Here is a 15,410-nt window from a genome sequence, read left to right on the forward strand (position 1 = left end):
GGTTTGGGATATACCCATTGCCCTTAGGCAGGCAATTCCAGTAACAGGCAGATTATCTTATCAGTAAGGATTTACATGATTATTTGGTGGGGAAGTTGCTTCAGCTACCATTGTCTCAGTTAGATAGGGAGTGGTTGGCTCTGACCTTTCAGAGCTTCAAGGTAGACCAGCCTTCCAGGTTCCTTGTCCACATCTTTCTATTAGTGAGACAATGATTGGTTTCCGGCAAAGGTTATTTTGTTATATTATTGAGTTTAAGTCATTGGGTAAGATTATTCCTAATGTATACAGTGAATAATTACCCACAAAAGTAAAATTAAAGAAGGTATACTCATGATGTATTACTAGCAGAGGTCAAAATAATTAATGCTTTAGATTTTTACCTTTAGAATTTTTGCTTTTAGAATATTCAATTGAGTATAAGTTTAGAATTAAAAATTTAACTCTAAAGTTAAATATCAACTGGTGAATACTTGATTTTTTCTCTTTATCAATTTTTGGAATAATGAGTTGGTATTTCTGTATTACAATCAAATCAACATTTTGAAAGTAGAAATTAAATATCACTTTGAACCTAATAAAATTTTTGGACAGGCTAGTTCTTCTTTTTGGGAGTCACCGAGATTGAGCCCAAATATTTACTCTTACAACAAAATAACAGACATTTGGTAGGCAATCAGTAAATGCTTTTTCCATGTATTGTTGTAATCTATTCACAAAATTTTTCTGAATACTTAATATCTCTACACTGTCATGCTATAAAGTTCTCTCTTTATCGATAATTGCATTTTTTTTTTTTTTAAATATATTTTATTGATTTTTTACAGAGAGGAAGGGAGAGGGATGATAGAGAGTTAGAAACATCGACGAGAGAGAAACATCGATCAGCTGCCTCCTGCACACCCCCCACTGGGGATGTGCCCGCAACCAAGGTACATGCCCTTGACCGGAATCGAACCTGGGACCCTTCAGTCCGCAGGCTGACGCTCTATCCACTGAGCCAAACTGGTCAGGGCGCATTTTTAATTCCAATAAAAATTAATGTTAATGCTCTGAAAACTACAGAGGAGCATTTAGGAAATAATTTTAAATTAATAACTTAAATTTCTAACTGAAAATAAAAGTTACATTTTAAATGAGTAAACATTTATGCCATCAAAGTGGTTTATATACATCTATAAATTTGAATGTCTATGACAGGTGTGAAATTGGACATGCAGTTAAGCAGTAGGAATTTTTTTTTCTTTAGATAATAAATATTAGCCCCGAAGCTACTTTAGAGGACAAGGAAAAATAAAGTTTAAAACTTTTTAAGCTTTTCTTGATATTGCATTTTAGTTTGTTTTTACCTAAAACAATGAGATATATTGAAATGTCTATCACAATTTAAATTTTTGTACTTTCATTGAATGGAATTTTCAGATGATGGTAAATAATGCTGCTTTTTAAAACCTGATGGACATTCTTGAAATTAAATTAACTGAAGAAAAGATTAGTTGGGAAGGGGAGAGAATGCTTTTGCTATCCTATATAATAAAGAGGTAATATACAAATTGACCGTCACGTCCTCACAAGATGGCTGCCTACGACCAGGCTGGCAGGGGGGGTTAGTGAGGGACAACCAAACGACTGAACAAGCAGGCTGCGTGGGTGACCAGGCTGGCATGGGGGGCAGTAGAGGGCGACCAGGCCAGCAGGGGGGGGGCAGTTAGGGAGACCAGGCTGACAGAGGGGGGCAGTAAGGGGTGACCAGGCTGGTGGGGGGGGGGCAGTTAGGAGCGACCAGGCTGGCAGGGGGGGCAGTGAGTGGTGATCAGGCCAGTGGCAGGGGGCAGTTAGGGGCGACCAGGCAGGCAGGCAGGTGAGCGATTAGGAGCCAGAAGTTCAGGATTGTGGGAGGGATGACCGACTGCTGGTTTAGGCCCGATCCCTGGCAGTCGGACATCCCCCGAGGAGTCCCGGATTTGAGAGGGTGCCGGCTGGGCTGAAGGGACCCGCCCCCACCCCATGCACAAATTTCGTGCACCAGGCCTCTAGTGATTTATAAAGGTACAATTTTTGTTTCTGTTTTAACAATAGAACTATTACTGAACATGTACAGACTTAATAAAGTATTCTTTTTAAAAAATATATTTTATTGATTTTTTACAGAGAGGAAGGGAGAGAGATAGAGAGTTAGAAACATCGATGAGAGAGAAACATCGATCAGCTGCCTCCTGCACACTCCCCACTGGGGATGTGCCCGCAACCAAGGTACATGCCCTTGACCGGAATCGAACCTGAGACCCTTGAGTCCACAGGCCGATGCTCTATTCACTGAGCCAAACCGGTTAGGGCAATAAAGTATTCTTTTGAAATAAGTAAAAATGCCAATTTAGAAAAGTTATCAGCCTTTTAGGACTGATAATTTTCAAAATTCATTTTGATAATTTAATTTTTATGAAAAGTTCAGGTTCCTGCTGGTGCAAATAATTAAGACACAAGTTTTATTTGTACAAATAAAAGTTTGATCTTGTGTTTTTTTTCTGTCAAAGTTAATAATCTTTGAGTTTCTCTCCCCCCCCCCCCCCCTCTTGGATCATCAGTATTAGTCCTTTTTTGCAGAAGGTTTTAATGTACAATGGATATGATAATGTGGTATTGATTTTAGTGTCAAGTGACTCTAAAATTTAGAGCATTGGATTTGGTTACTTATTCTATCTACTTCATCTCAAAGTGCTAGCATTTTAAAATGTGCTTTTAATGCCATTTTATGCTGATATCTAAAATAAATGCCATTATGTTAATACTTAAAAATATCAATTGTAATAATATTATTAAATATTGAAAAGGATTCACCCAGATGTATGTGTACTTTGGAAAATATATTTATTCTTTTAGGGTATTAGTGAGTATATATACTCTTTCAGTATTACCGTTTTCCAAAGTATATGATTCCCTAACAGGGACACTAAAACTCTGTCTGTAAATATAAACAGTCTATCTATTGAGCAAAAATTCTGGGACTTATTTTTTTTTTTAATCAATTTTAAAAAATTGATTTTGGAGAGAGAAATATTGATCTGTTGCCTGCCGCACGCGCCCCAACTGGTGATTGAACCCACAACCTCAGTATGGGCCCTGACTGGGAATTGAACCCACAACCTTTTGGTGCATGGGAAGACACTCCAACCAACTGAGTCACACTGGCCATGACTGTGACTGATTTTTTAAAAAATATATTTTATTGATTTCAGAGAGGAAGGGAGAGGGAGAGAGAGTTAGAAACATCAATTATGAGAGAGAATCATTGATCGGCTGCCTCCTGCACTCCCCCTACTGGGGATCGAGCCCACAACCCAGGCATGTGCCCTTGACTGGAATCAAACCCGGGACCCTTCAGTCCCCAGGCCAATGCTCTATCCACTGAGTCAAACCAGCTAGGACTGATTTCTTTTTAAAACAGTTCTTTCAGCTTTTTAAATTGATACTTGTATACACATTTGTTGAACTTACTATAATTATTGTGGTCAGTTGTTTATTAATGCTGCTTTGTAGAACTAAGAATTTATGTATGTTAAGAGTAAATTTCAGCAGTAATACCAGATTAGATAGAATATTGTCACACTTATAGCTAATAATTCCTTCCTTTTTTTGCAGGCCAGTTTTTCTGTGGAAATAAATATTGTGATAAGAAAGACAACTTAAAGAGTTGGGAAGTTAATTTTGGTTATATTGAGCATGGTGAAAAGAGAAATGCACTTGTTAAATTAAGTAAGTTGACTAGATGATTCATTTCTTCAAAGTTTATCTAATAATTTAGATTTTAAAATGTATGGACTAATTTAAGACTCAATTCAAAATTTTAATGTTTCTTCCTGTAAGTGCCCTTTTTCTCAGAGCTTCCCAAAGTCACAGTGTTTGAACCAAACGTTTTAGTATTCTCAGCAATCTGGTGACATTTAGGTAAAACAGTTCTAATGTTAAATGTAATGCCATTGGTAAAGTGAAGACCTCTTCTCATTAACTTGAGAACGTCACCAATGTAGAGTGAAATGCATAGTTATCAGAAAAGGCACTGTACAATCTCACATTAGCTGGTAGCTATTGTTGTAGTGGGGATAATAATAAATACACTCTTGGTGTCAATAAAGGAAAAGTTTTAGGAAGGCATAATTGTTCTTGATATCAGTCTTAAAAGCTTAGGGTTACACCCCAGAATATAGTAGTTTCTCTTAATATGCATGTTTTAGAATCTGTTATTCATTCTTTTTCCCCCCTAAGCTGGTATTATATCAGCTTCTCTTCACCATATTAACAGCCTTCTCTAGGACCTAAATAAATGTACCCTCAGAGTGTTCTGCCCACTCCAGAAAGAAGTCATAAATTTTCCGTATGCTACTTAACACGCACCAGTACAGACTGGTTTCTGAGTTCTGCTAGAAGTGCTTGCTCATGAGGAAACGTCACCTAGTGTAAACTGAGATTAAGACAAAACAAGAGGCCACAGTTGTAGAACTTTTTGAACAGCCCTCTTCCATTTGAAAGCTCCTAGAGCACTTTACTATTGTTATCAGATATCTTTGATGTAAGATACACATTAGTGCTGCCTATTGCTTTTAGAATAAATTGAGGGCGCATTTTTCTAAAGTAATGTTAGAATTTCAATTCCTCAAGCATTTTAATATTATTTTTAATATTAGAATTGTATTGCTTTTTTAGCTTATTTGTTTCCTCTCATCGTAAAAGAATATAAGGGAAAATGAGAATTTATGATACTAAAGGTAGAGGAGCAGTGCAGTTATTCACATTCAGCAGTGTGACTTTTTTCCTTTTTTTTAGGATTATGCCAAGAATGTTCCTTTAAATTAAATTTTCATCACAGGTAATTTATCTTTTAAAATGCTATTTTTAAGGGTTAGTAGTCTTGGACATAGTCACTTATCTGCACTGAATGTTTAAATGTAGACTTGAAGGGTTGATAGTTTAATTAGTTGATTATATAGAATATCGGCATCACTTTATGGCCACATAAACGAGAGAACTGGAATGGAAATTCATGGTGCTTTAATCTAGCCATCCAGTTTTAAATGTGAATGCTTGTGCAGGATGGTAGATAGATCCTAGAATTTTTAGTTTGGAGTCTATGTTCAGATACCATGATATTCTTAGAAACTGTATTATAAAGCAGATCTTCATAATGTGATTCTTATGTCTCATTTAAACAGTGTTTTAATTGGAGTTTGTCATTCATAGTAAAGGATTATAAACCTCTATGTTAAAATCAGGTTTCTACAGAATGAACTAGAATGTGTCTCCATATTGAGTAGGGGAGGGTTATCAGTGTTCTGCAAAGTGCAGTAGATATAAAATTATAGGCTTTGAAATCAGACCCCTGTGTATTCCTCTCAGCTATTCTACTTACTAGTCATCTTCATGAGCACTTAACCTCTTTAAGACTAAATTTTATCATCTCTAAAAATTAGGGTACTAAGATTATTATGGGGATTACATGAAAGTGCCTGGTATATGCTAAGTTAAACATAGTGGGGTCCCTAGCATTGAAGATGTTCAGACAAAATCGGTGTGACCTCTCAGGATTGTGGTAGTTAGGTTTCATGTTCTGAATAACAATTGAAAGTCTAAGAGTAAGATTCTACAACTTTATAAAATATCAAAGTTAGTATATTAATTTTAAAATCAGCTATATTATAAATGTGCCCTATCTAGTATTTTAGCGATTAAATATTAAAAATAAACATTACATAATTAATATTTTTTGATTTTTAAAATTAGCAGAATTTTTAGTTTACTTGAATAGCCTAAACCATTATTTTCCCTCTGTATCAATGATACTGAACAATATCAAAGACTTTTATTTGACCTTAACTTTCAAGCTTCGTTTCAAATTTGCAATGATGCTTATGAGAAGTAAAAAATGATTACTATCTTAAATAGTATTATATAACATTTGGCATTAGAACCTTAATTTTTGGAAAGTCTAATAAGTTTCTTAAAAGTAATGCTCTCTGTTGTCTCTTCATCTTCCTTTCTCTGTCTGAGTTTCAGCATTCTCACCTTTTCCTATTAAATATTTCCTTTTTTCACCAATTAAAATCAATTGCTTGACAACCATGGTACTGATAACCTTGTAAACCTGGCCTAGAAGAAATAAAGCTACAGCAGTAAAAGGATAAATGGTCTCAAGTAGACATATGAGTTAACAATACGTCCTTCCACCCTCATTCTATAATAGTTTTACTAAAGGGTGTGGCAAAAGTAGTTTTATAGTTGTGAGTACGTGAAACAGAGTTTATTCTTGTATATTTATTATTGTATTGTTTTCCATAAGAAACAACTGTAAACCTACTTTTGCCCCACTCTATATTCTTTAATACTTTTTTTTTAAATAAATCTTTATTCAGATTATTACAATTATTTCTCCTTTTTCCCCCCATAGCTCCCCTCCACCCATTTCCCACCCCACCTTCTGCCCTTACCTCCCCCCCCACTGTCCTCATCCATAGGTGTATGATTTTTGTCCATTCTCTTCATGAACCCCCCATACCCCTTTCCCACTGAGAATTATCAGTCCACTCCCTTTCTATGCCCCTGATTCTATTATATTCACCAGATTATTCTGTTCCTCAGGTTTTTAATTCACTTGATTTTTAGGTTCGCTTGTTGATAGATATGTATTTGTTGTTCATAATTTTTCTCTTTACTTTTTTCTTCTTCCTCTTCTTTAAGAATACCTTTCAGCATTTCATATAATACTGGTTTGGTGGTGATGAACTCCTTCAGCTTTTTCTTATCTGTGAAGCTCTTTATCTGCCCTTCAATTCTGAATGATAGCTTTGCTGGGTAGAGTAATCTTGGTTGTAGGTTCTTGCTATTCATCACATTGAAAATTTCTTGCCACTCCCATCTGGCCTGCATAGTTTCTGTTGAGAAGTCAGCTGACAGTCGTATGGGTGCTCCCTTGTAGGTAATTAACTGTTTTTCTCTTGCTGCTTTTAATATTCTCTCTTTGTCTTTTGCTCTTGGCATTTTAATTATGATGTGTCTTGGTGTGGTCCTCTTTGGATTCCTTTTGTTTGGGGTTCTGTGCGCTTCCTGGACTTGTAAGTCTATTTCTTTCACCAGGTGGGGGAAGTTTTCGGTCATTATTTCTTCAAATAGGTTTTCAGTATCTTGCTCTCTCTCTTCTTCTGGCACCCCCATAATTCTGATGTTGGTACGCTTGAAGTTGTCCCAGAGTCTTCTTACATTATCTTCAACTTTTTGGATTTTTTTTTTTTTGCTTTTTGCTTTTTCGGTTGAGTGTTTTTTGCTTCTTTGTATTTCAATTCTTTGACTTGATTCTTGTGTTCCTCTGTTCTGTTTCTGGGTCTCTGTATAATATTTTTTATTTCAGTCAGTGTATGTTTAATTTCTAGTTGGTCCTTTTTCATATCTTCGAGGGTCTCGTTATATTTATCGGCCTTTTCTAGGATATTCTTAAAAAGTCTTATAACCGTGGTTTTGAATTCTATATCCAGTCGTTTGTTTTCCTCCATTTCTTTCGTTTGTGATCTGATTCTTTGACCCCGCATTTTCACTGATTCCCTGAGTTGGTAAGGTAGATATTTGTGCTAGGTTTCCGATATGGCCCAGTGGGTCTGCTTCCCCAGTTAACCTGAGGTGGACACTCTTGGTGCACCCCTTTGTGGACTGTGTGTACAGCCTTGTTGTAATTAAGTCTTTATTGTTGTTGGTATCACTGGGAAGAATTGACCTCCGGGCCAGTTGGCTGTAAGGATCAGCTGTGTCTATGCTGGGAGAAGTTCGGTGCTGGAGACAGCCTTATAGGATTAGACTTGCCAAATTGCAATAGCCTCTGTGCTCAGCTTGGATGGGGTGGAGTCTCAGTCTTGGCTTCCTGTCAGCCTTGCCCTTGCGCGCATGTGCGCTTTCAGTCCTCCGCCTTCCCCAGCTCGAGTCTCCGCCTGAGAGTCCAGACTCCCCCCACAAGAGCGTGGGTCCCCAGGGGCTCGCCTGGAACTGGGGTTCACTGCAGTCAGAACTGGGGCTCAGTGCAGTCAGGAGCCTCTGACTCCCTTCCACTAGGGAAAGCCTGTGGCAACCTCCGCAGCCTTTGTGCGCACTGGCACGCGCGCGCGTGCGCACTTTCAGTCCTCCGCCTTCCCCGGCTCCCGAGTCTCCGCCCGAGAGTCCAGACTCCCCCCACAAGAGCGTGGGTCCCCAGGGGCTCGCCTGGAACTGGGGTTCAGTGCAGTCAGAACTGGGGCTCAGTGCAGTCAGGATCCTCTGACTCCCTTCCACTAGGGAAAGCCTGTGGCAACCTCCGCAACCTTTGTGCGCACTGGCCCGCGTGCGCCTTCAGACTTCTGCCTTTCCCAGCTCGAGTCTCCGCCCGAGAGTCCAGACTCCCCCCGTAAGAGCGTGTGTCCCCAGGGGTTCGCCCGGAACTGGGGTTCAGTGCAGTCAGAACTGGGGTTCAGTGCGGTCGGAGGCTTCCTTCCCCCTTCCGCCAGAGAAAGTCAGCCAGGCTCTCAGCCGCCCTTCCTCTCTGCGCGCACAAAGCCCCTTTGCCATACCTCCAATTCTCTGTGAGCTTTTCTCTTTCCTTCTAGTTGTAGAATTTTCACTCAGCCAGCTTTCCTGTGGTTCTGGATGGTGTCCGTTCTGTCTTTTAGTTGTAGTTTTGAAATTGTTGTGCGAGGCAGCAGTTTAGGTGTTTACCTATGCCGCCATCTTGGTTTCTCCTATTCTTTAATTCTTAAGAGAATTTTCTGTTTATTGGTGGTGTAGAACTCTCACCAGTGGATTCTTTTTGTTGTATTTGTTTTTCAAAGTGTAGGTAGATAATGAATTATTTGAAGGGAAATGAGATTTGTTTTGTAATTTTCTTTTAAATAGATAAATAGAATATAAAAAGAAGGAAATCAGTAAAAGTATGATTTATATTTACTAGGTTTGTATATGGAACTTATAAACAATAATTTTTGTCTCAGAATTTTCAGGCATTATTATCGTACAGAATTGTCCTAAATAATATACTAACCTAAAATACTTACAGTCTCATTTACGGAAGTACTTTACTGATTTTTTTTTCATTGGTTTTAATTTTTGTGAACGTCAATTGAAAAAGTTGAAAAAGTTAACTTTAATTTTATATTGTTCAACATAAAGGAGAAAAGAAGTTAAGTCCAAAAAAAGGAAGGACAGAATCAAAAAAGATTGTGAAGAGTCACCACATAAAAAATCCAGATTATCTCCTGCAGAAGGGACCTCTAAGAAAAAGGACAAAGGTAAAGAATTAGGATGCAATATCTACTCATATTTCTGAAAATGAAGTGTGATCTTCCATATGTTTCAAATGTAGAATGTAATTGGTGAATACGTTTAGAATTCTGTTTTATAGTTGTTGAAAGGAATCTGATTGGAGAATTTAGATATGAATTTATAGTAATAGGAGTTTCAAGAACAAGATTGGTTTTGATTCATTTTTGGCAGATGGTATAATATTTTGCAAAAAGCCTTCTAATTTCTGGATTTGTCACTTAAAGGCTTGTTACCTTGAGCAAGTTACTGAACTTCTTGTGTTTTACTTTCCTTATGTAAGTAGGGGTGTTGTTACTATCTAGCTTCTGTACAGCTCGAGCTTATTGTGGAGAATCAAATAATCTGAAAGGCACTTTTAACACTTTAAAACAGCGGTCGCCAACCTTTCAGGTCTGTGGACCACTGGTTGGCGACTGCTGCTCCAAAGGTTTCCTTAAGCCAGCGGTCACCAACCTTTTGGACCTCACGGACCAGCAGTGGTCCGCGGACCACCGGTTGGCGACCGCTGCTTTAAAATAATACATAATCTGTAAGTGAGTATAAAATTATAACACTATGATTTCAATTATGGTCTGATTTTCTCACTAGCCTATGACCTTCTTGAAATGATAGAGATTGATATAATGTGTCATCAGAATCTAGCATGGTGCTGTGCACATACACTGAGTAAATAATTATTAAATTCAAATTCATCAATTCTTCCTCTGCAATCCTTAGGCTTTCTAAGCCTTCATTTCTTCATGTGTAAAATGGTAATGATAATAGTACCTAGCTCATAGAATTGTTCAGAAGTTGAAATGAGATAATACATGTAAGCTGTTTGCTTGGTACTTGCCACATAATTAGCTATTATGAAGGTTACTGCTAATTGCTTTTTCAGTCCCTAATAGAATCAGATTGGCTATAACTTAGAGTGATTCAGACTTAAGTTAGGTAGATAATGGTAGATTGAATTAGATTCAGTCCAATGTTAATAAATACTTGAACAGGAGAGGGCTCCCTTGCTTCAGCTGTGAAGATCTTAGCTAGGTTACATTCTTACATGCATTTTTTTTCTTCTGCTTGCATATTATGCTATATTTAAGCTTATAGTATTACCCAGTTTAGGCTTGATAAAATTGATAGATTGAAAGGAAAATACTATTATTCTATTGTTTATTGAGAAATGGTATTCAAACCAGAATGCCTTTTTCTCTCTATCTTAATCATTAACTCTAAAATAAATTTTAATTAATAAATATGAAAATATCATTTGAGCTTTTAAAAAATTTTATATACTCTTATGTTCTAGTAAAATATTTGAAAATTTTGTTGCATTCGTTATTGTATTAGATAATATTGTTGCATTCATATCAGAGTATGATACCGTGTTAGTCACTGCATATTCCAAATTAAGGAAGAACTAATCCCATGTAAAAATTTATTCATTACCTTCAAAACAGATAATTAGGTAACTGGATACTTGGGATGGGTTGCACCATGCATGTGATCTTCCTTATAAATATTTTTTCTTCAGTGTTTCATATTTCAGTAGATGGCAGACATCTCTGTTAAACCAAATAATAATATCAGAAACCTAGGCATTATCCTTGATGCGGACTTTTTTTTTTTCTTTTTTCATTATTTATGTTTAACTTGTCACCAAATTCTATCAGCTTTACCCCAGGGTATATATTTCTCAAGTTCTCTCTACCCTAGTTCAAACTACCATGTTTTCTCATCTAGGCTTCTGCTCTATTCTCCTTACTGGTTTCTTCACTGTCTTGACTTCCCACTTTCTCTCTTCTTAATCTGTTTGCCATAATGCAGTGATATCCTCTTGTTCTTAGGATAATAACCAAAATCCTGGACAAAGCCCAAAGGCTCTAAATAATCCTATATAATAAAAGCCTGATATGCTAAGTGTCTGGTCATCCAGTCGTCCATTCAACCAATCAAAGTGTAATATGCTAACGATATGCTAAGGCCCCTCAACCACTCGCTATGATGTGCACTGACCACCAGAAGGCAGTCGATCGGTTGATCAGTTGCTATGACATGCACTGACCACCAGGGGGCAGACAGTCGACCAGTAGACCAGTCGCTGTGATGTGCACTGACCACCAGAGGGCAGACGCTTCGACCGGTAGGTTAGCTTGCTGCGGGGGTCTGGCTGATCGGGACTGAGCGAGAAGAGCCAGACACGCCCTGAAGCCCTCCTATGGTCCCTCCCCAACTGGCCAACTTCCTGCATCCCTCCCTGGCCCGATCATGCACCAGTGGGGTCCCTTGGCCTGGCCTGTGCCCTCTCACAATCCAGGACCCCTTGGGGGATGTCAGCCAATTTCGGCCCGAACCCACAGGCCAGGCCGAGAGACCCCACTGATGTATGAATTCGTGCACCAGGCCTCTAGTCTTATGTACAAGGCTTGTTTATCACCACTCTGCACCTCACTTTCATACTTTACCCATAGAGCCTTTTCGTTTATGGAAATTCCAAACTTTTTTAAATTTAGGGACTACATAAACACTATTTCCTCTCTTTCTAAAACTCCCAGTCCCGTCCTAACTCATCCTTCAGGTCTAAGCTTAAATGTCACTTCCTCAGGGATCATTTCCTGACTCCATCCCTAACCATGGATCTGAATTAGAACTCCCATTTATAATGATATCACAGCCCCAGAACTTTTTCTTCATTACACATATGACAATTACATAAAAACCCAAGGAGAGCAGGAATTCTGTCTGCTATGTTCATTGCTATATCTCTAGCACCCATTAGCACATTAGGCATAAAGAATGAGAAAATGAAAGATTTTGAACATTGTTTCAAGCAAGTTCAGGGAAAGAAAACCAAACAGAGTGGAATTATCTCTTTCTTATTTATTCAGAGTATCTTTGATAGCAGAGAGTACAATAGATATAGTTCTTTTTTTTCAGCTTAGGTGATATAAAGTAGAAAATGACTTTTTAGCAAACTTAATAGGAAAACCTTGTGGAACTCTTTAATAAAATCTTCATATTGGAACACTCTGGAACTAGATTGATCTTGATGGGATACTCTCCTGCTAGTCCACCTTAATTTGGCCCAAACTTGAATAGCAATTAATAAATGCTTAATATCACAGCTGCATTTAAACTGTTGACACTCCTTCTCAAAACAATCTACATTTTTGATTTCCTTCCTGTCTTCCTGGCCTCTCCTCATCTTTTTTTTTTACTACAGTTCCTCCTTGGTCTTACCCTTAGAAGTTGGAGTTGCTCAGGCTGTTATAGAACTTCCTTCTCTCTCTCTGTTCCTCCTGTACGATCCCATCTATTCCCACGGCTCAGGTTACTGTTACATAAAATGTTACATAAGTGGATATTTGGATGAATGGATGGATGGATAATTGGATGGCTAGGTGGCTGGGTGAATGGAGAGGATGTGTAAGAAAGACAGATCAATAGCTTGACTTTGAGGACCAGTCTGCTTTGGTAGGTATGAGTAGAACTTAGGTAGACTGACTTGACTTCAGGATCTTCCCCCTCCCACCACCACCCCATTCCCAAGCTCAATTCCTTGGAAAGGCCTTTTCTGACACTCTTCACCCCACTCTTCAGGTAAGGTTAAGTCCCTGTTACACATTTCAGTAGCACTCTTTTGGAAGAACTCACTGGATAACCATTGTAGAACTGAATATTTTAGTTTTATGACATAATTGTACGTGTGATTTTTCAATTACTGAGAATTCTCACTTGAATAGGATCTTTGGAAAAGTATTTTGAAAAATGAGTATTTATTTATAAACAGCTTTCAGATGTTCAACATCTGTATAAAGTAGTGGTTCTATTGTAGTAACTCTATGGGGTTGTTTTTTTTTTTTTTTTTTTTTTTTTTTAGTAACATGAGTTTTTTTTACAGGTATTCATTATTTTTTAAGCTTGTGCTAGGTATTCCAGTCCATATGAAGGCATAAACTGTCCCTGCAAAGAACCTAACATTTTAATTAGGGAGATAAGTCTAAGGTACATGAAAGATTGGAAGACGGTGAACCGCTTTTCTGTAAGACTATAATGTAAAGACTGTTGGGAAGAATTCTGGTTACAGCTATGACTTGATCTACTGCAAGAGGATTCTTATCAAAACAATGCTGTTTCCTTTTCAGGACATTCATCCTCAAAGAAATCAGAAGATTCTGTAAACCGTAAGTATTAAGTATCTGTTTATTTAATAAAAATATGTAGATTCAAGTTATTTGCAATTTGGGTTTCCCATGAATTATGATCTGCTGTAATGTAAATTATTTTTTGTTTTTGTGCTATGTCAGAAAATCATAGAAAAAGACCAGATGTGTATGATTTCTTCCCCAATTAAGAACACTTAAAAGTTTCTTAAGTATTAGGAGAGCATTAATCTTTTTTCTGTGGATACAATAATACACATTTCAATTTTACATTATGGATTATGAAGGAAGAGAAATAGAGGGATGGGGTTGGAGGTGGATTAAGATTTAAGAAATGTTGCTTATGTTGCACGGGACTGAGTTATCTCTGTCATTTGGTAATTTTGGTTGATCAAATGAAGTTTGTGATTTGTGCATGGAAAGCAAATGGTTGTTAGTTTTTTAATAAGTCCTATGGTTTTCACAAGATTGTATCAAACCATATTTATGGAATATTTTCTACAAATTTTATTATTTTTTCCCTGCAACACTCCAAAAAATATTCACAATGACTTACAAAAATATATACAATAAGATTTTTTAAAATTTCTTTATTGTTGAAAGTGTTAGATGTTCCCATTTTGCCCCCCATTTACCCTCTCCCCCCAACTTTCACCCCCTCCTCAGGCCTTCACCACACTATTGTCTGTGTCCATGGGTAATGCATATATGTATATAAGTTGATCTCTTCTCACCCTCTGCTTCTCTTCTCTCTTGAGAAAGTTCACTCTGTTGCTTGCTTCCATGTCTCTGGGTCTGTTTTGTTTGTCAGTTTATTTTGTTCATTAGATTCCACATTTAAGTGAGATCATGTGATATTTGTCTTTGACTGGCTTATTTTGCTTAGCATAATACTCTCCAGGTCCATCCATATTGTTTCAAAGTGTAGGAGGTCCTTTTTTATAGCTGCATAATATTCCATTGTGTATATATGCCACACCTCTCCACAGCTTTTTTAAAGGTGACATCAGAAAAATGTAAAAATAGCCCTAACAGGTTTGGCTCAGTGGATAGAGCGTCAGCCTGCAGACTGAAGGTCCCAGGTTCGATTCCGGTCAAGGGCATATACCTTGGTTGCGGGCACATCCCCAGTAGGAGGTGTGCAGGAGGCAGCTGACGGATGTTTCTCTCTCATCGATGTTTCTAACTCTCTATCCCTCTCCCTTCCTCTCTGTAAAAAATCAATAAAATACATTTTAAAAAGAAAAATGGAAAAATAAGATAGAATAGCAAAATAAAGCTAAAGGTAAAATTAATATAGAAAAATTTTTACCAAAAAGTCCTTCATAACTTGCAAAGATAGATTACAGATTTGTCATTGTTCTTCCTAACAGCCAAACCAAAGTAGAAATCACCAGTAGAATGATTACACAATAAAGCAATTATATCCATATGGTGATAAAGAGAACTTGAAGAATATTTAGCTCTTTCCAGGCAGAGTTTTAAGAACAGAATCTCCTGTGAGTTCATAAAAGGGGACATCCATTTGTGATATAAAGACAGTATCCTTGTATCTCAACTAATACAGTGTTGAATTTCTTAAAGACTTTGCAGTAGGCTTAGGGCCTAACAATATAGTGTAAATCAATAGCATGTCTAATCATTTTTTTAATATCTGGACTTATTTTATAAAAGTTCAGAAATTTAAGATTTCTAGGCTTATTTGGAAATGTATAAACTTAAATTTTAATTTTTTTCCTGATTTTAAAGTAATATATGTTTACTGTGGCAAACTCAGGAAAAATTTTAGTAATTACTCCAAATCCCACCATTCAAATGTAAACATTATTAGCATTTCAGTATAATTCTTTTTGTTAAGTATGTAATTCTTGGGTAGTTATGTTTTTTAACTGCTGGGCTCTGATGCTTTTTTTTTTTAATGGATTATTTTAGAAAGAG

At 37.2% G+C, this 15,410-nt stretch overlaps 1 protein-coding gene across 8 annotated transcripts in view; it reads left to right on the forward strand.

The window, feature by feature from the left end:
• Positions 1-15,410, forward strand: part of LOC308257602 (protein FRA10AC1) — an 80,480-nt gene that overhangs the window by 48,684 nt on the left and 16,386 nt on the right. For all 8 annotated transcript variants that reach the window (XM_080687612.1, XM_080687613.1, XM_080687611.1 and 5 more), the window contains 4 exons: positions 3,640-3,753; positions 4,822-4,864; positions 9,175-9,293; positions 13,455-13,493. In XM_080687612.1, the coding sequence (XP_080543738.1) occupies positions 3,640-3,753; positions 4,822-4,864; positions 9,175-9,293; positions 13,455-13,493 (315 nt within the window). The remainder of the gene's footprint in view (positions 1-3,639; positions 3,754-4,821; positions 4,865-9,174; positions 9,294-13,454; positions 13,494-15,410) is intronic.

The sequence above is a fragment of the Plecotus auritus genome (genome assembly GCF_963455305.1).
Source record: "Plecotus auritus genome assembly, chromosome: 9".
In the NCBI taxonomy this organism is placed as follows: domain Eukaryota; kingdom Metazoa; phylum Chordata; class Mammalia; order Chiroptera; family Vespertilionidae; genus Plecotus; species Plecotus auritus.